This window comes from Homalodisca vitripennis, chromosome 1 (assembly GCF_021130785.1).
Source record: "Homalodisca vitripennis isolate AUS2020 chromosome 1, UT_GWSS_2.1, whole genome shotgun sequence".
Taxonomy (NCBI): domain Eukaryota; kingdom Metazoa; phylum Arthropoda; class Insecta; order Hemiptera; family Cicadellidae; genus Homalodisca; species Homalodisca vitripennis.
In genome coordinates this window covers 102,262,560-102,287,171 of record NC_060207.1, presented here as the reverse complement: position 1 = coordinate 102,287,171, position 24,612 = coordinate 102,262,560, and the positions used below count along the sequence as shown (strand labels likewise).

The 24,612-nt window shown below is 34.3% G+C and overlaps 1 protein-coding gene across 6 annotated transcripts in view; it reads right to left on the bottom strand.

Moving 5' to 3' along the window:
- LOC124368006 (inactive histone-lysine N-methyltransferase 2E-like) overlaps positions 1-24,612 on the bottom strand; it is a 141,096-nt gene that overhangs the window by 85,286 nt on the left and 31,198 nt on the right. For 4 of the 6 annotated variants that reach the window (XM_046825277.1, XM_046825285.1, XM_046825290.1 and 1 more), the window contains exons 2-7: positions 22,674-22,976; positions 21,928-22,327; positions 12,167-12,380; positions 11,014-11,191; positions 8,116-8,163; positions 3,395-3,579 (exon numbers count right to left, since the gene is read on the bottom strand). In XM_046825277.1, coding sequence (XP_046681233.1) covers positions 3,395-3,579; positions 8,116-8,163; positions 11,014-11,191; positions 12,167-12,380; positions 21,928-22,327; positions 22,674-22,825 — 1,177 coding nt within the window. In that variant the 5' untranslated portion in view covers positions 22,826-22,976. The remainder of the gene's footprint in view (positions 1-3,394; positions 3,580-8,115; positions 8,164-11,013; positions 11,192-12,166; positions 12,381-21,927; positions 22,328-22,673; positions 22,977-24,612) is intronic. The other 2 variants (XM_046825311.1, XM_046825306.1) reach the window with 1 other exon arrangement.

Genomic DNA, 24,612 nt, shown 5'->3' with positions numbered 1-24,612 from the left:
GACTAAACAGCTGTTCATACCTTCAGTTTTATTTCGACAAATTGGCTGAAACATATGTTTACATTTAAATTTGATCAAATATTAAGTAAATTTAATAGTGCTTGATCAGTAGTGTAATGCAGATAGTATATAAAAATATTAAAATATAAATTTTACTCCAGATTGCTCCAGTGACGAATTTAAATCATCTAATGCATTTTAAATATTATTTAAACACTGTTATGTAACCAACTTTAATGAACAAAGTCATGAATGTTTTCACATAGGGTACTTTAAACTGGTGGGCTTCCTTGACATTGTGATGTTGAATTTTAACCCTTTTAGGACGAGCGGACTATTAATAGTCCGCACTAGTTTTGCCGAAGAAGACGATGCGGGCTTTCAATAGTCCGCACTAGTTTTACCGAAGAAGACGAGCGGACTTTTATGTGCCCGCCGGTTTACGTTTGCATAATACTCACGTAATATCGAAAATACGATGAACAAAATTAGTTTTCCTTGTAGAGGCACATCCTGAGACAGGAAATGGAGTATTTCGGAACTTATCTTGGCCAAACAATACAACATATGTCTATTTTTAGAACAGCTGCACGTGAGCGCCTATTGTAGTGCCAGTCGGCGGAGCGCGCCAATTCCGTCTAGTTTGTTTACATTCAGTCAGTCACAGTGCGGTCGCGTTGACTATAGTTGATTGTTTCAGATCAGTTATAAACTTAGTGTTTATAGATTTATAGTGAAATGTGTTTTGACATTGAAACGAGCCTCCTATATTTGTTCAATTTGCAAGGAAGGGTGTCACCCGATTTGCTTTCCAAAACATACATGTGCTAACTAATTAGACCATTGTTGTATATAGTGTATATATTTTTGTGAGTGTTTTATAGTGTTTCTTAGCAATACTACATATTTCAATACCTGTGGATAAATTTGACCTGTTAACCACATTATATGGTAAGTAAAACCACTTTAATTGTTTGACTTTTATTTTAGTCCGTTTTATATAATTTGGTACTTTGTAGTAATGTAAGTTTTTTTGTTGTAAAACAATTATTTCTCAACCAATGTTAATAAAATTTTGTATTTAAACTGAAAACTATGTAAGAAACATAGTAATATTAGTTCCCACAGTAAAAAAATTTTTTTTTTATCATAGTAAACTGAAGCCAAACTAATAAAATAAAAAAATAAAATAAAAATTCTAAAATTTTATTTAATTTTTAATTTTTCTGGTTATTGTAAATAGTAATAAATGCTACCATATTGTAGACAATTTAATTATGTACATGTGGATAAAAAATGGTGTAAGGACAATTTAAAATAATGGACTTATAATATATTTATCAAACTACTACATTTTGCCCAATTTCACCGTCGTCTTCTTTGGTATGTTCGCTATGAAATATGGTCACGTCAAAAAATGCGTACCTAAAAAATAACCAAAATTTTTGTCGTCCTAAAAGGGTTAAAAGTGGCTTATGAAAAAATAGATAAATGAATAATAACATGCCTCAATAATTCATTCTTTCCTAACTCAGTCAAAAAAACAAGACTTATGTGACACAAAACTTTAATAATGATTATTTTGGAACGTTGCACAACCTTAATGCGGATTTTCCTCTTACCGAAAGTACATAGGAAGTAGGAAGGACTTCCCCCTATGCCGTAATAGGCTTCTTGGTCCTACTTATGTGTGTAAATTTTCTTCATCAGGACAAGGCAAACTCAACTATTTCAACACGATTTTGACCAAAATAGACTTCCGAGAACTAGATAATCGAACGTATATAGTATTTTGATCGAGGCGATATGGCAAGCTAAACTGTGATATAGTAGGTAAGTGAATTTGAAACGGTCTTAACTAGGCACTTTTTAACCGAAGTAGGCATAGGCATCTCGGTCCTGAAAGGCCGGGATGACAAGGAAGATTCAGCTGTGACTTTATGTATATAATTAATTAGAACCAGAAATGCTCCTACACGTGCCAAACATGATATAATAATTAAGTTAAACTCTGATACTATTTACTATGAACTTAATTAATATCTACCTGATGTATGCCTACGTACGTTTTAAAATCGTTATAGGACTCCCATCATATTACATCACAATTGCTTTTACTAAGTAATATAAGGACTTCGGTTCTAAAGATTGCGTGCGAAGCCGCGGGTATATATAAAAATGAATGTTTGTGTGTTTGTCCTTATAGACTCAGAAACTATTGGACCGATCACTATGAAAATTTGTATTTATTTGTATTTTTCTATGTAGAAGGTTTATATGCAATGCCCATTGATGTAACTCACCACCAGGCTGTACTGCAATATATAAAAGTTATCAAAGCGCCTGCACATTATAAACTGCAATTACGACACAGTTACGTATATTAAATAGCCACACACTATTTGAAGGCAAAGAAATATACGGGCAAAGCTTAAGAGACGCGTGCGAAGCCGCGGGAAACAGCTAGTATTATATAATTGTAAATTTCTCTAAGCACCTACTCTCAGATAACAAATTTTAGATGTGACCCAATTTTGAAAGTTAATCATAGTCCATCCCAGCAGAACTACCACACATAAGTTAAATTAAAAGTTTACTCGTTTATTTCTGCATGTAGACATACAAAACATAATTTGTATGGTTTTGCATGTTTCCATAAAATTTCAAATTGGAAATTAAATAACTCGGAAACTTGTTATCCAATTAAGACTAGCTATTTATATAAGATAGGTACAAATGTACAGTGTGTCAGTATACAATTTTAGAATTATATTAAATAAATATTTTACTAAATGACTATCTTAACTTATGTACTTTACTAAGGTATTGGTCACGTTAATCAGATCACAAGTTTATGAGTTATGAATTTTCAAACTTGCCATTTGTTTGAAACTGGTACTCTTTTTCACCTTTTTCATTGTTATTGACAACTGGAAGTTGTTGTTTGTAAATTAATTTCTTTATGTGTCCAAACCAGAAAGAAACAAGCTAAATATTAACATAATTTCCGTTATTTGTTGCTCTACTGGTTAGTTTGTGGGTGTATTTATTGTTTCTGATCCGAGAATAGCTCAGTATATTCATATAGTTCATAGACAAAACATCATAAAGCATGCATGCTCATTAGAGTTCTGAAGATCTTTGTAATATACTGTATTTATAAAGGTTTAAAAAAAACAACAGTCTGTCATTTATTTTCTGAAACATCTTTCTTTTTGGCAATTTAGAAAAACTTTCATATTAGGATTTGGAGAGGTAAGTATTGGGATTTAATAGCTTCTAAATTCAAGCTCTCATATTGTTTAAGCTTACTTTAGACAAATTTCAAAAATAAAATTGTTTTAATTTTGGTAAGTTAACTATAATCCCTTATTTCTCAGTGAAGAATACTCACTGGTATCAGAGCTGGATGAAGTGTCGCTAGAAGAGTCAGAGGTGTCCAACAACTCTTTCTTCTTGCGCATCTGCAGTGCAATAGCCTTCTGTTTGTCGATGCGCCGTGGCTGACACTTTTCACACTGATACTCATCAGGGATGTTAGTACGGTCAATGCCCATACAGTCCACATGTTGCCATACTCTACAGATACAGACCAATCATTTCAATCTCACCACATAGAAAACAATAAAAAGCAATTTTAAAAGAGGTTATGTTTTTAATAGTTGAAACGGTTTGAAAATATTTTACAGTTAAGAAGCAAATTTCAGATAATACATTGCAAATTACAAGTACCAGTAAGCCAAATTGATTGAAGCAAAATAAATTTGATTAATTATTTATTACATTTCTGGTTAACCCTTTTCTTTTAAACTGTCAATCTTCTTCCCAATACAATTTGCATCAAAAGCATCACAGAGTCTAAAGTTGGTAGTTGTTTTTTTTTGCTATCTATTCCTTTCAACTCTATAAACATATTGTAGTGATAATTCAGAAAAACAAAATAATAATTATAATTTATATACAATAACAGTAATGTGTTGATTGAGTTTTAACTTAAAACAAGAATTTCTTTTTTAAATTTAACTATAGTATTTTTACATGACACACAAATAATGACATACTTAAGACTGATCAATCAAGATTTTATATCTTTTATCAAAGGGTTAACAAAGACTGATGTATTCCACAAAATGCTTTTGGATTTCACCAGAGAGGAACAGGAACTTGAGAAAATTACATTACTTACTTAACTTATCATTCAATTACTAAAGTTAAAGTACAATAATAACAGTATTAAAGACTTATAGATGTACTAACTAACAAAGCTGCCAACCTGATCAGACTATTACTAATGTCCACACATTTCCATTCTCTCTATTTATAACATCTTTATTCAAAGTAAGAATACTCAAACCACATATCATACAAAAGGCTCCTATCCCATGGAGGTGCATGAAAAATTATTAAACTCTATATTGTCTAATTAGAAATTAATTTCCATGAAAAACTAGTCTATGCAAAAAAGTCTAAGGTCTAAAATTATCTCGAGATGCACTGCAGAAGACGGGCAGGCAGAAGTATTTTGCCAGTCTACCGAGTCTAAACTATGCAAAGCTTTTAATTTACAGCAATTTATTCTCAAAATATCCTGTGGCAGTTAAGTTTCACTAGCGCTTATCCCAATTTCACTGAGGGATATGCACAATCATAAAACTTTATGCTATCATACAAATATAAAATGAGCTTCATGCAAAATTTCAAATCCATATTTCAATTTGTACTCAAGATATTATGTGGAGAGACAACAGGAAATTTTTTCAGTTCCAGAGTAGGTGGTTTCACATACACTTAGGCAATAAAACATCTCAGTTCTAACAGTTCTCAGCTTAAAGTAAGTATTGTTTTGCTGGAATAATTCATTCATTTATTGTTAAGAGCTGGCTGTATTGGTGGCCATTTTGATTTTAGCCGTAAGAGAACAATTTAAAATTTGAACTTAGAGCATTTTAAAGCTTTTATTGGAAATTTCTCTTATATCTCCCAAATATAAAAACTTCCTAACAAAGAGCAACATTATTTGTTTACAAACAACAATCTCCACTGCACAGATATTAACAACAAAATCACATCTGGGAAAACCCCAAAGATTGTTAGCTAGAAACAGGATAAAATACAATCAAAGGCCACTAAACATTAAAAAACACATGGGCTTTCGATTGATGTATAATTTTGAGGTCTTTGACCGGTAATAATGCTTTTACCTAAAAATAGGAATCACAGGGTTCCCACTCAATCTAAATACTCAAATTCACGGCTAATTCACGGTTTTCACGGTTAAAAAAATTAAAATTCAAGGTCGGAAAGTTTTCATAAACAACGTTACCGGTACAAACAAAATCGTGTTGGAGAGGGGTGAAGTTGAGACGTAAACACTACAGACGCGGCAGAGCGGTAAAATACAATATAAAACTTCTTCCCATTTGACTAACGATGTCATTGGTCGTGCAGGAATTGACGGAAACGTCTAAAAGAACGAAATAACAATAGGCTTCGGTTACGACGCAAGCAATGAGCGGCGAGCGCCCGATTTTATGTGCGATTTGCTACATAATGAATATAACAAGGCATATTATTTTTACAAAACATCATCATAACAGTCATCAAAGCAATGACAAAGACAAATTTCAATATAATTAGCATGCACATAGCTCATAATTTTCTTTAACTTACAAGTTTGTTGAAATCTGAAGAGAACTTTGTTGACACAGGTTAGACAAGATGCAGGGTGACAGGATTCGTACGTTGGCTAAGGCTAACTCGTTTGAGTCCATGAAGTACACTTGCGTGATTATTAAATTATTTTCTTGTTTAACACATTATTATTATTATTTCGATCAATTTCTTCCACAGGAAAATTTTCACATAATCACAGGTTCACATTTTAATTAGTACATATGAAAAGGCAATTTTATTGAAATTAAAATAACATATAAACGTTAAATGTATAAAAATTATATACAACTTGTTATAAGAAAAGTTATTTGGTACCAGTTTATACAAAAAAAATTATATTTGTACACATAAATAAAGAAATTGATAAAAATGTCTAGAATAAAAGTGAATTACGATTTGCACTTTTTGCTAAGTTCCTGTATCTTATCGTCTAACTCAGCTGCCCTTTTCCTGGCGTCGGACAAAACCTGGAATTTTTGTGCTTCCAATTCTTTTTTTTCTATTGCAGCTTGCTTCCTCTCTTTCTCAGAATTAATTTTGTCTTTCATTTCTTCTCGTTGTTTTGCCAAGTGCTCCGAGTAGTGGGCGTGGGAATTTTTGGCAGCATGAACTAATTCATTAGTGATTTCCATTGCCTCCAATCCTCCTGCTGCTGATACGCCGTCACAAACTTTTCTCAACGCGACTAAACTCTCCTCCTTCAAGTTTTCAACTATACACTGTTTGTTGACAGAGAAGCCTCTTTCAACAGAAGAATTTCCGTAAGAAAGTGTCAGAATGAGTTGAATGAAAAGCTTTAAATCTTTATATCAATTCTCACAATAAGAATAAGATTGGAGTGTCGAGCTGGGGAAACAAATCTTTCATGTTGAGACATGAAAACAGCTGTTGTCCGAGGATGGGGGAGTGGAGTACACGATATACCCCTCCCCTTCCACTCTCATTGACAGTAGACAACAAAGGTTATTTTTACCATAACATCGCTGCACCACATTACAATAAATGAACCTTGTACGATATATTTTTCATCTGCATGAAATGATTAATAGCGTTAACGTAGTCGTATGGAACCCGACAAAATTATACTTGGACGACTTCCTCGATTTGTAGTTTTGTAGTAATAAAGCTTAACACTACAAAGTTACTTGACGTTTGTTGTTTCCTGGTTAGAAAAAATGCAATGGTTTTTTTCTAACGTTTTTATAACATGACGTTTCATTTGTAATATTTTACTAATACATTATACAATTTAAACACACATTCACCATAAAAGATTTAAACCGTGTACACTCGTAATATCCATGCAGCTTAAGAATCATAAAAAATATTATTGATAAGGAAAACGCATATCACTACCGTTTAATATCTAAAGAGATGAAAAATAAAATTGTTTTCTCAAACGACCTTACTGGTAATTAAAACAGTTATATAGGCCTATAAAGTTATGGTCTCGCTGCGTTAATTGATATGTGTCGTGTAGGTTCTGCTCCGTCACATTATTATACTATTTATTTACGCAAGACCCTAAATTAATTCAATTTATTGTCCACCATAAATTAAAATTTTTTATAATTATTACATTGTGTTAACAGTCATTACACACAACGATATAGATATCGTACTGAATAGCATTTTTCTCATTAATATTTAAATAAAATAAGGGATTTAATAGAATGAAATTAAGTTAAAATGTAATTTAAATTCCTTACATTAGATTAAGGATTTGTATACTTTTTTTATTTTATGAAAACAATAATAGACTATATCTGATACAATAAAACTCCAATACGAAAAGTGTTTACATTAAACGACAATCTATCAAGTAATTAAATTGTGTTATTAATCTCGCGTTCAATCAGAGAATGCCTTGTTTACAGCCGCGTAGCGTAGCCAAGGCCCGGAATCTGGCGACAGACAAAGACAGGCCTCACGTGATTTGAGCCGGAAGCGTCATCTCCCACCGGCCCTTCCTTTTCCTCATTTGTTTATAAACCATATTATCAGTACAATCGCTCAGATAGCAGCACCTGTCAAACTTCGTGGTCTATCCCCTACATTGCGTGCTACTTTTTACTTTGCAATAGCGAAGGTCAACTTTCCCATATGATCGTCTGACGACGACCCGTGTTGATTTTATTTATTCAAAAGTTGTAGAGATTTTCACGGTATGTAAACAAAATTCACGGCTTATTTAAGGTTTTTTCACGGTGAACGAAATTCACGGCTTATTCCCGGTTTCACGGTTTTCACGGTCGGGTGGGGACCCTGAATCAACACTTTCAGTACCAATTGCACTTTGGAAGTTTCGTGATCGACACCAACTGGGTCACCTAATGTAAGGACTCACAATCGATGCAAACATGTTAAGCATGACTAGTTCTGCAAACCTGATCAGGTTGGAAAGGAATGGCACTTATACATTAAATACGATTTCAAACTTACGAGCACTTGTCACAGCAAATCATGTAACCATCGTCATGTTGAAAATCGCTGTAACAGAAATTAAATATTTAAAATTAATATAAATAAGAGGATTTTTAGTGCACACTTATGTTTAAACAACTGTTAGTAAAGATATAAAACCAGGTATACCGCTTTTTGTGAACCAAAATGTTTAAATTATTTTATAGTTGAACTTATAACCAACAAAACTTTGATTTTTCTACAAATATTTATGAGGTCGTGTAGTATGTCATCTACATTTTTTTACATGGTGAAACAGCTGCCGTATCACATCACCCCAGTTGTATTGTCATACAAGTGTTGTGTTGTGTATTTTTTGAAATTGTGTTTTTTATCTTTATTTTCCAAAATTTCTACTCTTATATAGAATAAAGTAAAAAAAAAACTGAAATATTTTGTTTCTGGCAGTGAAATTATATTCTTATTCTTATTAGTAAACTAGCAGTGAAAAAAATTGTATTTTTACTCTATTTTATTTATTTTTTATTTAATATATTCGCTACCGAAATGTAAAAAATAGTTCATTATATGGACTGGCCGGCAAATTCATTCTCATAAACCGAGGGCTCATATTTGTGCTAGTGTAGTCTTATTAAATAAAAGGCTGTGGTAAAGGTCAGTCTATTCTATCAATCAGTCTACAAGCATATCTGGCACATATATTTGTGCCGCTTGGTTCCTCATTATGTTCACAATTTCTTCCCTAGTGCAGTTGGCTAACCTGCTTTGCTTTTCACCCAGTTAGCATCGCATCAACTGCAACACTGTGCGGCAAAACAACATCATTAGTCAAAGAGCAGAGCTAGAGGATTGTTGGAAAGGTTAAGTTGTGCTTTCTTTTATAGTGAAACTTTATTTTTTTGAGTTTTTGAGTGGTGATTTTACACTGAACGTTACTGTGAGTGGTTGAAAATGGACAATAATAAAAAAAGAAAAGTGGGTGATGATATAAACAATGGACTAGTGGTTTACAAATAGTGAAATAGAATGGGATTTGGACAGGTCTAGCAATGATGATGTACAGTCTTTGAGTTCATTTTTTTCATCAGATGGAGCCAGTGAATACCAACCAAATTCTGATAACTTTAATGACAGCAATAGTCATAATAGAAACGATTAAGGTATCTAGCAGACTGTGTTGAAAATGCTGAGAACATTGCTTTAGCTACTGACCCGAACGTCCTTTTAGTCATCGATAAAGTGCATGCAGAAGATCAAGATAATAATATCTCTTGACAGATACCAATAATGTTTCTCCTCCTCTTGTTTTCACAGGAAATAAAAAAAAATTGACACAATTGATCTAATTAGTATTTTCTAATATACAGAATGCCCCACAAAGAGGATTAAACATTTGATTTTATATTACTTGTCCATTTATGCACCGAACATTTTCAAACTCTTCACAATTAATAAAGTAGGTTTTAAAAATATTCTGTGAAAATTTCAGCTCTCAAGCCATTGTTGAAACAAAATGGTGGCATTTGGAAAAACTACATTTTTAAAACAGTAAAACAACAGCATCAATGATCCGCTCTCCAGGTAAACCAAATCACTAAGGAAGATTGAACTTGAAACTGGTGTTCCAAAATCAAGATTCAAGATATTTTATTGTCATTAAGCAATTTACATGCAATAGACAAAGTCATAGCAGCAATATTTAACCATTTACCCTAAAACAATAGTATATTTAAAAGCATAAATAAATAATTCATTAAAATTCGTAACTAAAACTTAATAAATAAACATGACACATACAAACTAATTATAAATAGTAAATAAAAATTATAAATAAAAATAATTTAAAAATTTAAAAATCAGGGTATTAATATCACATGTTAAATATTTGTCAACAGAGTAGAAAGCATTAATTTTTAACCATTTACTTAACACTAACTTAAATCTATTCATTTCTACACTAAACGCTCTCTGATGTAGTTTATTAAATAATTTAATCTTCATGAAGATGTGGCTAATTTTTGATTTTTCCAACCTTTCTGAAACTTGATTAAGTAAGTAGTTATTCCTTGTATTGAGGGTATGAATATCTTGCCTAAATTTAAAATGGTACAAGTCTTCAGTACAGAGAATAATTAAGAAAAACAAAATTAAATTTTACAAAAGTCACCTAGTCCATAATCTTCTTGAAGATGATCCGGACAGGAGAGTGGAATTTCATTCTCGTATCATTGAGTTTCATGAGCTAGATCCTAATTGGCACACTCAAATTGTTTTTTTCAGACGAGTCAACAATTGCTAGAGAGCTGAAATTACTGACATTAGAATTGTATTTGTAATCACTGTCTAATAATAAAACAACTTTAGAATCACAAGTTTTTACATTCCATTTCAAGCTAACAATCAAATACAATGACAAAGCACTTGAACAAACAGGTCATCAATTCAGTGCTGCCAGTAACAAAACAAAATAAAATCCATTTTCCTCTTAGTAAAATAACCAGTAAAGACTATAACAACGATAACTAGCAGATATTTTCAGAACCAGAACAGCCCATACTAGTAAGGAATAACAACATAGACTAATTAACCAACTCGTAGCTCAGCATTCATCCCTGACCATTCAGCACATAACCAACTCGTATGTCTTTCCAAATGGGTTAAAAAAACATTTTTTCATTGATCAATTATGCAATGACAAAAAATAATACTGATAGATCTTAGATGGTTTCAATTATTTTTCTCAAACGATTTATGAAAAATCACTTATACTGTTATTAGCATATCTAATAAAGTTACCACTAGATTGTATAAGCAATAACATTGTACAAAGCACACACTAGGAATCAACATAAAAAAGGACTGAAAAGGATTAAATTTAAAAAGTGTTGTACTACAGTAATTAAAGAAAACATTTACCAAATACACCTGGTGATACTGTCATCCTCATTCTCCTCACCCTCATTAGCCGTTTCAGTCTCCTCGCCCTGGGGATCTGGCTCCCGCTCATTGTCAGAACTCTCCACATCGCTCTCCTCAGCTGGAGCCACCGTAGTCTGTAATCGTGTCCCGATACCAAACACATTCGACATCGTTGCTGGAACAGTCACAGACATAACAGTATGAAACTAACTAACAAGAGTTTTAGTGCATTCAATCAAATATTGTGTGTAATATACTAGAACCAAACAAAAATGACCTTATAAATTTTTTTCACAACATTATAAAACTAATGTTTTTTTGCAACTATGTTTTCCTACTCAATTACCTTCAATTAGTCCCCATATCCTTCCAATCATTCAATGCTAAATCGGAAGAGAGGGTGTACCCATTAGTTGGTTATTAATTCCATAGTCCTTGCAGAATGTAGTATAACATAGTAACCAGTTTGTGTGTGTATATATATATATATATATATATATATATATATATATATTTATTTATTTATTTATATAAAGGGTATCCATCTTAACTTAGACACACACAAAATTTGCAGGAAAGTTTTAATTGGGGGACATCACCTATTCTTTAATGTGTATTAAAAATACAAATTCAGAATGTCAAAATGTTGCCACCATTTTTAAAATTAAGAACAAGTTAAAAATGACTTTGCTCACAATAAAGGAAAGGAAATATTGTTATTTTCATGTGAACTATTAGTGTTGTGTCTGAAAACGGTCATAAAACATTAAAGTAGTTAACAAAATCACCAAGAACATGAGCATAAAAATTTAATACTAAGAAAATAAGTATGTTTGTATTTATTAGTTAGACTAATGTTTTATTAGGTATTAAACACAATACTAATAATTCACTTGACAAAACTCATTCGCTTTTTAGTAAAAATTAATAAAATCTCTAATAAAATAATTAAAAAGAGTAAAGAACTAAATAAAAGAAAATGGAACTTTGGATAGATAAATCCCAGCAGAATATACATCGAAAAAAATTTACACTGGAAATGCCCATATTTAAAACTGATACTAAATTTGAATTCAAAATTCAAGATTTAAGAATTAAAATTTGTCATAATAAACAGATGTTAAGATTTACTATATGATATAATACTCACTACTATTAAATATTGTGGGGGTTGTGGGAGGCTGAACACTCTTGGAAACACGGTTAGCTCCGAATGTGTTATTGCCATAGTTGGGTGGCTGTGAGGCAGGTGATTGACCACGAGCAAGGCCGTTTGCAGTTGAGACACCATTAACCAGAGGCTTAGGAGGGGAGGCAGGCGTGGGGGGTGGTGGCGCTCCATAGTTGTGATCTTGTAGTACGTACTATAACATACAACCAGATTACTTGCTTACTTATTTTTTTTGCACACTGAATTCCAATAAAATAATATTTATTCTTTTTATTTGAAGTCGTCACTTTGCAAAAGCTGTTTCAACCTTGATATTTGAAAAACAGGCAAGAATGTATACTTATTTCTGACTGAGAAAAGTTGCATATTTTTTAAAACATTCATAAAGGTTTTATATTTTTTTCTCTATAATTTGGTTTAATACCCAAATAGTACTACTTATAAATCCGGCACTACTATTATTTGATAGGCTATGGCAGATCCTTTGTTTGAAGGTTATTTTTGACGATGGAGGGATTGTGAAGGAAGAGGATTTTTCCGGACATTTGCAATCGTTCAGTGAAACAATAAATCAGTAACACTACGTTTCGAGATCTGCAATCTGATCTCTTCTTCAGGTAATAACTAACCTAATACATAATAATTACAAACTAGGTTAAAATAAACAAATCATACCAAAGCGTTGTGGCACGCTTAAGTCAGGAGTCACAACTACCATGTTGTTTGTCAACTTCATTAACTCTAAAAACATGCACTAAACAAAAAACTATACACAACACTAATCATTAAAACTGAACTGCAGAATACAGGTCATAATACGTCTGCATTCGTCTGCCAACAACCTACGACTGATGTAGTGCCAACAACCTACTACTCGAAACATAGTGTTACTGATTTATTGTTTCACTGAACTATGGTGGGTATTTTAACTGAAAATTATATCAGATCTCAGAATAATCAATACAGGGTGGTCCGAGAGGAAAGGAAAACATTTTAACAGATTATTGTAGTCCTAAAAACCAGACAAAAAGTTCATATAAATATATGTCTAGAAGCAAGATATATATATATATATATATATATATATATATATATATATATATATATACACAACACATGCTTTGTTAGCAAGATAAGGCTATCAAAAGATTTCAACCAGATTTCCCCTCCAAGGATTCAATGAAACCGGAGAAATCATTAGAGCAGCAATAATGAAAAATGATCATTTTATATAATTTTGACCTTAAAAATTGAATGAACTAGGTACCAGAACTGTAAATCCATTAGTTTGTAACATAACTTGCTTAAAAAATGTAATGTAAAAAAACTTGTTTTTTAGTTTGAGGTGTTGTTTCAAGGATACTTATTACTGAAGAAGCCACATTTACTCGTGATGGTGTAAACAATACCAAGTAATCCCATCAGTGGTCAGATGAGAATCCTCATGCTAAAATAGACAAGTTTTAGTGCAGATTTTCAGTCAATGTATGGTGTAATATTTTAGATGATGAATTAATTGGCCCTTTCATATTAGAGAACCGAGAACCGACTTGTAACAGAAACATACATGGAATTGTTACGTAATGAATCGTTCACTTCTCTGGAAAAAACACCCCTTTTAACACAAATAAATATGTATTTCAACATAATTGTGCTCCTCCGCATACAGCTCATAGAGTAAAAGAATTTTAAAATGAACACATTGCTGGCAAACTGATTGGTGCTGGAGGAGTTATTAACTAGCTGCCAAGGTCTCCTGAACTCCATTGGAGTATTGCACATAGGGTTGGAAGAAAAGTGAAGTTTACACAGTGATAGTTAATACAAGAAATACATTAATTGCGTAGAACTTCGCATATCCGACCATGACGGGACAGAGCCATGTTCAGAACGGCCAAAAGATCGGATATCGGAAGGAATAAAACACACTTTTCCCAGGTAAAAAAGATAACATGTATGCGGTGTACTACAATAAGTGAACAACTGTATTATATTTGTAAATACCAACATTTGTTTGTTGCTGAATACATTTCAAACATTTACATGTTTTTAAATTAAATGAAAACGTAAATAAAATGTAAGCTTATGTACAGTACCTTATTAAAAGGATTCAGTAATGTATTTTTGTTTCAATTTTGTAAATTTTCAGGGTGGCCACTCAAAACCTCTTTTCAAAATCTCAGTTTTTTTTTCCGGTTGAAAATTTCCGATTCTCTAGTCTATTTTAAAACCAAATAAACAACTGTAACACTGTATTTAACCCTTACGCCGAGTTCAACGGTGGTGTTAAATCATCACCAGCTGTATTTGCAAGAAATGCCACAAAGCTGCGTGCTCTAGCATTTTGTCGCTAACGATATGCGAGAAATTCTGTGACGATTTATCGCTATTACCTATTTCAAGCTCCATAGTTTTTATCTTTGTGTCTCTTGCTGTGTCGCCGAGTCATCGTATATACCTAATAACTTTCCTTTCTGATGTTAGGAAAATACATATATCCAATACGGAATAAACAAAGATTACAAATACCAAAACAGAGATCTGCGATGGAAGAACTTAGAAAGAATCAGTCATTTGTGTACTGCCGATCAGTAATCATCCGGGAATAGAAATTCTTGGATTAAAGATTCAACTTCCCCATATAACTAGTATACTGTGAAATCGTGATTTTTCAAGCGTATTTAAGCACTTCTGTTGGTATCGGAATTGAGTAGAAAGAGCCCCGATATCAAGTATCGGAAACGATCCATCCCTACAAAAAATTCCAGGGACACTATAAAAATTCACGAATGTTTCCCGGAATCCAAAATTCAAACGTAATGCACGCTTTTCCAGATTCTCATCGTTGTCACTTGCCCTGGTTAGAGTCCTGCGAAAGTATCATGGCTCTAAATATATATCCCACTGACCAATACATGAAGAATGCATCAGAAATTTATTGTAACATTTTTTTTTGTGAACCTTAAATTTTACAACAGAGAGTAAGAGTTAGATTTTATTAACTTTGGCAGACAGGCCTGATCAACCTGGAAAATCCATATCAGCTGGCTATTAAACAGCTGCAGCTCCAGCTGGCCAAACAACAATTGACTCCTACTTCCTGTTGGACTTTGTTACTGACTGTCAGGCTTCACGAGGCTTATCCTCTCTCTCTCATGGCGATAGTTTGAAGATTGTTCAGTTGGAAATTGAGTCTCCACGAGGTTATCTATATTGTCTTTACCTACATTGCTCCCTTCCTGGCCCATTACTGGATTGTTGCCAAGGGATTTGTTCGGGAGCGGTTTGTGTGCCTCCACATAGGTCTGCGTACCACTACCTACCCAGTGCCCGTGCCATACCTGCTACTGTACCTCCCTCCCTGACCGTGAGCCCTTACGGAGGCGTATGGTTGTGATCTACGTAGTTGAATAATTACTTATAAATATCTTTCTTTATTGGATACATATTGATGTTTAATGTGCTTTGTGTAAATATGTGTCTAGTTTATGTAAGTATTGTTTGATTGATACCTATGGGTAAAATACCAGAGTACTAGTGGCCGGCCAAGGTAATGTTGTTTAGTGTATAATTACTGGTGTTTTAGGGTATATTGTATTGATAAATCTAAGGGTTACCTGTACCCTCAGACTGTTGAGATCCAAATACAGAAATGGTAATCAAACCTTTTTCCTTGATATGAAATGTAAAATTACATAATTTTAATAAATATTTCATTTGATAAATGTTTCTTGTGCAAAAAAAAGGCTCTTAGAATTTTTCTAAACTTAATGATTACATTGAATGAGTTTAGCTTTCTTACATGTATTTCCTTTTCTTAAATTTACCTTGTATTTAACTCACTCTTACTTTGGTTGGTTATAATATAAGGTCATTAATTTTACAACATCATTCAGTAACGGGTCTTTTCCTTGTTCTGACTCCGTTCTCCTACCACACTACTACTGGAAACAAGGTGGCGCCCTCGGATAATACCGTTAACAGTTAACTCTACTACGCCGTTAACTTGTGAAAACCACACCTACCCTTCCCACCCCCTAGACTGAGCAAACTGGGACCGCTACATTATCTGCTACGGAAGTTACCGAAGTGCGGTTAGTTCGCGATCAGTAGAATGAGTACATATACACCATTACAGAACAGTACCGTTGCACCCAGAGTACAAGCACAATTCATGTTATCAATTACTGGCTCCTAGACATTTTGTGTTAGCCTGCAATATAATGCAAAATAGAATCACCCCATCACGACAACACAACTACAAAGTAAATAAACGCACAAAAGGCTGTGGTTTGTCTCATGTTCGTTAGATTATAGTAATAGACTACGAAAGAACATGACAAGGCTCTTTATACATGTTGGACTATTGATTTGAACAGTTCGGATCGTCCAACCGATCGTCACATGTGCGTGGAAGTTGTTCAGGTAAATCGTTAATCGGAAAACTTACGGAATTTCCAGCCGTCGTCCAACCAATCCCGCTCTGACGACGACACTGACGTGCGTGTTTGATTCGGTCGGCTGGTTGTCTGCGGTCAGTAGACTGGTGATAACATAACCGCGTTTACACTGGTAAGTAAAGTTACGAGGGAATTTGCACAACTACTGTTGCATAATGTAAACAAGATAATCAATTTTACTCACTTACTCACTGTTACAGTTGTATCGCTGGTTGTTTCGGGAGTCAATATAAAGTCTGTTAACATATGGCAGTGATGTCTCGGTAATTTTATAATTGAAATTTTAATAGTCGAGACTGATCTCCAGTAATTGCAAACAACTGTCCGACACTTGTTGCAGCAGTGCTCGCAACAGCTCTTGCACTTGTTGAGACACAATTTTTACAGTCGGACACAATACTTAATTTTTTTGCCAGTGTAAACACAGTTCAATCGAGTTTTAGATGTGACCGTGATATCAAAACATAACACCACTTTCTTTGTTTTAACCTATATAATCTGATGACTAATCAGATCGTGTGCGAGGAGCAATCATTCATAAACCAACCGAGGTCTCGGCCGCGATACGAGTTGTAAGCGGTGGGCAGTGAGCCCTGGTTCGAGCGGCAACTTATAAAATTTAATGTTTGTATTGTACATATGGGGAACACTGATGACAAACGTTAAGAGTCAGGGCGGTACCACACGATGCCGTTTATCTGCAGATTCTGGACAATAAGTGTTTCTCCTGCCGCTCAGCCCTCAGCTCATTGTCATTGCTGTGCAACATGCTGCACACAAACGTGCCTTTCTTGGCATTATTTGTTATTGCTTACCCATTATTTTCTTCTCCAAAAAGTGTCTTACCAGGCCTGGTAAAAATCCAACTGAAATTCTGGTGTATAAAACACCGAGTATGTCAAACATATATTATTCAACAAACTGAACTATTATGCCTGTTAATAGTCCCACTTCGACGACTGAATAATACATAAATACATAAAACCCTTTCGTATCACGGTCACTACCTCTGCGCTTTACCGCTTAATGCGTATAGCTGTTTAGTGGCAAAGTTCGGAACGGTCGGTCGATTTTAAACTGTCCAATGCATTGTTACATGGTTTTTTTTTGGGGGGGGGGGGAGGGAAGAGGATTACCGCGGCACAGGAGTAGAACTAATCAAGATAAACTCCACTACACTAGTGTAGGCAACTCTCAGAAGATGCATATAATACAATGTTTCGAGATTAATAAATTCTTGATTCAAGAAGCTATCTAATTATGTCTTGATTTTATAAGTTCTTGGAGACGAAAAATTTGTTTTTTTAATTTTCCCGGTTCTCAGAAAAATTCCCGGCTTATTCCCAGTCCGTTAAATTCCCAGCTTATTTCCGGTTTCCACGGTTGGGAGGCCACCATGATCTTGAGCTTGTGGAAGTAACCCCTCCATTTTTTTGCCCGCAATACATCATTTGGATGTAGCTCAATGTATTTCAGTGCAATGTCATAGGGGTCTTTAGCAGCAGAATGACTCATTACGATGTCACTTGTGGTTTCCTCTTCATCCAAGTCAATTTCTTCATCCTCGGTTTCGTTCTGCACAATAGTAAAGATTAGGTCATCAATGAGATCTTCATTGGCTGTAACTTCTGAAACATCACCCTCAACAAGTAACTCTTCTACATCTGTCATCTGGAGATCATGCTGAAACACTTGTAAATTTTGTAATGTATCTGTTTTGTCTGTCACAACATCTGCTTCTATCGAAGTTAGCTCATGATCAGTCTCAGGTTCATCTTGTTTCAATGTTCGCCAAATCTTTTTTCCAAGCCTTCTGAAAGGTTGGTTTGTTTAATTTCATCCTAAGCTGCAGCAACGATATAAATGGCATCTGTTATATTTAAACTTTTAATTGCCTCAAAAAGGTTACATCGTTCTTCTATTGTTTCCATGAGAGAGCCGACATATTTTCTTCTGTATCTTCTCTTTAGCCACTCAATGACGCCCTGACACATAGGCTGTATTAAAGTTGTAATGTGGCATGGTAAAAATGAAGCCTAGATATTTCCTTTTTTTAGTTCAGATTCAGAGGGGTGACTGGGAGCATTATCTAATAGCAAAACAGCACGAGCAGGCAAGTTTTTAGACTTCAAATGTTTTTTTACTGAGAGGACAAACTCAACAAAAAAACTACTCCTTAAACAAATGACTATCCATCCAAGCAGATGATTGATTACAATAGAAAACTGGAAGTATTGCCATGTTTAGCTTTTTAAAGGCTCTTGGCTTCTTAGATTTCCCTATGACGAACAACGGCATTTTGTGGATTCCTGCGGCATTGTTACAAGTAGTAATTGTGAATCTGTCTTTAGCAAGCTTTGTTCCTAACACAGTTAATTTTTAGCAGCAGAAGTGGTTTTTGGAGGCATTTTGTAATTTAGGCCTGTTTCATCTACATTTTTTGACTTGTTCAGGTACAAGTTTCTGTTCAATGACTAACTTCTCAAATTTGTCTATAAATTCTTTAGCACCATTATAACCAGAGCTTAGAGTTTCCCCCCTGCTCTTATAACATGTTGTATTGCTATGTCATAATTTCTATTTACATAGCCACCCTACACTAGTGCTAAACCTATGTAGATCACCTCCCAACTTGTCGTGCAATTTTTTGGCTTTTTCCTTTACAATGAGGCTTGACAGTGGTGTTCCTTTGTGCCTTTCCTGACAAAACTAAATCCATAAGGCTTCATTGACAAAACTAAATCCATAATAAGGATTCATCAACAAGTTCCAGTTTTGGTTTTTTCAGTGTTTTTCTGCTTTTTAATGCATCATCTGTCTCGACTGTTGTTGAGTAAGCTTCCAGATCTATATGGCTTTTCTTCCAGTTCTTTACTGTAGTCACCACTACACCCAACTCAGAAGCTTGCTTAATAACAGACTCACCATGGTCCAATTGTTGCAACACTTCAGGTTTTTATGGCAGAGAAACACAAACACTTACGTTCTTGAGTTGCTATTGTAGCACATGCAACCTCACACTAGAGCACTTAACAATCCGTAGTTAAAAATTGGGGAAAACACAAACAGTACAAGATTGTAGTCAGAGTACCATTCCACATCAACAACCATAGCTGAACTGATGGTTGGTGGCAGGAAAATAAAGAATATCGTTGTGTAGATGAGTCACTCTTTCAAGACTGAACAGGCTTGCCAATGGAGCACGACAAAAATATCATTACTTTTTTGGAGAGTAATACAAGCTACATTAAATTTCACTTAATTAATTTAGAATTTGTTTGCTATTGACTTTATTAACATCAATTTTCTCAGAATTAAGTTTTCTCAATTTTTGTTTTGGATTAATGCACTTGTTAGTCATTTAATGAAATTATAAGTGCCTACAACATAAAAACTTGTATTTCAACAGTGAATTTTTTTCTTTAAAAGCAAGTTATTTTTTAAAATAAGGAACTTACTGTTCTGGGACCTACTTTCTACCGTGTTGTCCCGACAAAAAAAAAAATATGTACATACATAGGTCTGAGATGCCTACTTAGGTTAAAAGGTGTCTACCTCCAACCATATAAAATAACTTACTGTCCCACAGTTGAGTTTGCCTTATTGTCCCACAGTTTAGTTTGCTTTATTGCCTCAAACAAAAAACTTAATACATATGTAGCTCTCGGAAGTCAATTTTGGTCAAAGAGCAACTACTTCCGGCTCTTGTAATCTAATTTAAATCTAACGTAGTTCCAGTGCCATAGTTGAGTTTACCTTGTTGTCCCATAAAAAAAAAAACTATAAATACATAGGTAAGCCTATTCCAGTCTAGGGGATAATCTGATCTACTTCTCTGGTATAAGAGGGAAATTTGTATAGGTTCATGAAAAATAACCGTTTATAAGGTTTTGTATTGTGAAGTCTTGGTTTTTGGACTGTAGTCTGGGAAAGAATTGTTCATTGAGGCATGTCAGTGTTAATTTCTGTATTTTTCTTTAAGCCACTGTTAAAATGCCATATTATAATGTCAAGGAAGCCCAACAGTTTCAAGTACCATAAATGAAAATGTTCACAGCTTTATTTATTAATCAATTGAGGTAGACACATGTTAAAAAATGTTAAATAGTTTGTGTTTCACTGCTGATTAGCTGATAGCTTCCAACAAAATGGCAGTGGTCAGTAGAGCTTTTAAGGACAAATTATAAATACTGTCTTCGAGTGCATAGGGTTAACTTTGTATTTGCTATCTGCATTACACTGTTGATTAAGTACTGGACATTTCATATTTTATAAAATTTAAATGTAAACAAATGTTTCAGCCTACTAGTTGAACTTCATCAGAAAGTGTCAACAGCTGTTTAATGTCAGTTAAATTCGGATTATGAAACATAAATATTACCATTTTTTCAAAATTCCAAATATTTTAGGTATTCATATCTTTCTCTTCTTATAAACCTTACTCAGACTGCAACGAATATTTTACAAAAAGAATTAGTGGGCCAGCCATTTTCAAGGTTAGCAACACATTCTGCAATTAATTTTTATTAATCAGCTGAACATTTTCAAAATTGCATGTTTGATATTAAAAAAAAATATTTTTTGTTTACGTTTAATAAACACTTATACACATTTTTACTTGTAGTTTTTAACCTTGTAACTAGTGCTAAATATAATGCCAAACAAGAACCTAAAATCAAAACATATATGTAGTAGAAATAAGTTCATGAGATATTATATTAAAAGCCGTGTGTTTTCACTCAAAATCAATGCAAACTCGAGAGTAGAGAGTAAACGATTATTTCAGAATAAAAAAGATACTTTTAAGAACTACATGCTCAGTCTTAATTTATTAAATAACTTATTTACTTATTTATTTTCTTTAATAATAGTAATAAAAACCTAATGAAAAAATTAATTAGGGTTATGAAACTTTAAACTAAACTTAACCCCTGAAGTTGGGAGTCTGTTATTTCTAAAACCTTAAAGCAATTACAGGGTGTCAAGGTTTTAAAGAAATCCCAAACATGAAAAAGATTTTGGTTTCTTATATGCTAATAAAGAGGAACATAATAAAGAACTGATAGTAAATACATGTTATTCGACATTTAGATCATTGTTAATAATTTTAATTTACAAATAAATAACATAATTTTCTATCTGCTTTACACTCACTATTTGTTAGTGTAAGTAGATATGTGACCTTTATGGCTGAATACCGGTGTTAGCTATTAGAGGATTAAGTAATGATTAATTTTATGACTACTTATGACTGTACAATTTCTTAATAAATACACATACCTGATAGTTAAGAGGTAAATGTTTATGATACTTTGGCCTCTTCTCAACGACTCCCTCAAGAAGATCATCGTCTAACATTGAATCCTTGACTGGACTGGCTAGTACACGACCAGCGATTGTGGGGGAGGGCGCACACTGTACAGGTACAGGCTTGGAAACAGTTGTGGATGCAATAGCCTGTACAATGGGTCGTGCGAGAGCTGCAATGTTCCGAGCGGGTAGTGCCGCATGTTGCTGGAGAAGTGCCCTGTTTGCCTGGGGCTGCCGATTAATCTGCATGGGCAATCTGTGCTTGGCCACACCTGTGGGTGGTTGCCCGGTGGTTGGTTGCGGCCGGTAGTTAACAGAGCGATTTGCAGGTCCTGAGCTTACCACCGCTGTAGTCAATGTCGGAGTATACCTGAAGAAAAAGGACTACTTAATTGGAAGTTTGTAACAAATTTAAAAGTTCAATGCACAAACAATGTTTATTGAAGCCTAATAAACAAAGAACTCTTAATTATGTAATAAAAAAGCTATTCTACCTAATATTTTGTCTTTACAAAATATTCAAACTTATAATGTGAAAATTACATATATTTGATAAAGGTTTTAAGCATTTTATAAAAGATTTTCACTTATACATTTTGTATTTATAAAAAGAATATTTATAAAGAACACGTACAAAAGACTTAAGACGAGAGAGAGAGAGAGAGAGAGAGAGAGAGAGAGAGACCATTCCATGCAAAGCGAGTGAATTCGCTTACCCAACACTAGTGGTTCCTAGCTGAACGATGAGGCTCATGCCTTCATCAGATGTTTTATTACTGCTGACAGGAATAGAGAGCGGATTGGAGGGAGCGTTTCCACCACAGGGAATGATAGTGGCAGAAGAAGCCCTGAGGCAGGGGGGGACCATGCAGGATTGGTGTGGGGGGCCGCCGTCCGAGCCCCCCCCACCACCACCTGCTCCCGCCCCTGCTAACTTGATCACTGATGGGACCGACGTGGTGACGTGTACACAGCAAACTTAAATCACCAGCTAGGGACCAGTCCTCAGCCAGTTCACTCTGAAACACCATGTCCACATGAGTAAAATGTGGTTGGTAGGAAGTGGAATGCTGGGAACATAGGGAGCGGAAAGAGGATCTAAGGATCTGAAAATAGATTCATCTGTGACGTGGAAAAAAAAGGAACATTACTGAGGAAAACACAGAAAAACGAACAATAAGGAGAAATAGAGCTAGTTGAAAGGTAAATAAGTAAACCGTTATGGAACAAACCAAGGGCTAGTATATTAGTGTAACACCATTGGGAAAAGGATAATGTAATTATAAAAGCTAACCAAACTTAAATTTTTTAATATTTAACACATTTAGACCTGGCAACGCCTTGGTGACACCATGCACATGATACATTTGGCCAAGAAGTCACATACAAGCAGCGATGTGTGAGCAGGGGCATTATCGTGGTGCAAAAGCCAATTTTCCACAAATTTGGGCGTTTCTGGCGGATTGCTTCATGCAAATTGCGCATAACTTGCAGGTAATATTCCTTATTCACCGTTCTACCTTGTGGCAAGAACTCATGATGCACCACGCCCCTGCAATCGAAGAAAACTGTTAGCAAAACTTTCTCATTCAACCAAACTTGGCGTGCTTTTTTCAGTCTTGGTTCGTGCGGCAGCTTCCATTGCGATGATTGAGCTTTGGTTTCCACGTCATTACCATAAACCCACGATATGTCACCAGTTATGACCCTCTGGAGCAAATTCAGGTCGTCGCGGACAGATTCCCACATCTCATTAGCAATGTTCATGCGATGCTGTTTTTGATCGAAATTGAGCAATTTTGGTACGAATTTTGGGACGACCTGTCTCACGCCCAAATTATCGATTAAAATCGAATGGCACGAGCCAATCAATATGCCTAGGTCCTCAGCAATTTCTCTAACGGTGATTCGACGATTGGCCAATACCATTTTCTTCACTTAATCAATTTTTTCGTCTGTTGTTGAAGTGCTCGGGCGTCCGGCACGCTCTTCGTCATTCACATCGTCACGGCCTTCTGAAAACATTTTGTACCACCGATAAACGTTGCTTATGTCCAAAGTAGCTTCTCCGTATGCCACAGTCAATATTCGGAATGCATCCACGCACTTAATTTTGTTTTTCACACAAAATTTGATACAGGTTCTTTGTTCCATTTTTTTGAATAGTTAAAAATTGAAGACGAACCAAAACACGTGCAAGCAAAGCAGCTGTCAACAATTAACTGAACATTCAAAATGGCCGAAATTGTCAACATAAGTGAGAGACATATGTACCAACATAACGCCACAAAAAATCGAAATTTGAATATACGTAACCCGCGAAAATTCAAAATTCACGATACTTTTTGAACACACCTCGTATGCCTAAGGCCTGGCCTGAACGCGATGTCAAAATCAGAACAAGAAACAAAATCAGAAGTACTGTTTATACTGAAACAACATTCTCTATATTTCTTCTATATACTAGACATTTCCAAGAGAAGACAGATGAATAATATATATATATATATATGTGTGTGTGTGTGTGTGTGTGTGTGTGTGTATATATTATATGTATGTATATATATATATATATATATATATATATATATATAAAACAATTTAAAAATAACACCTCAAAAAGCTTTATGCAGTCCAGTGCCCAAAGGAGCAATA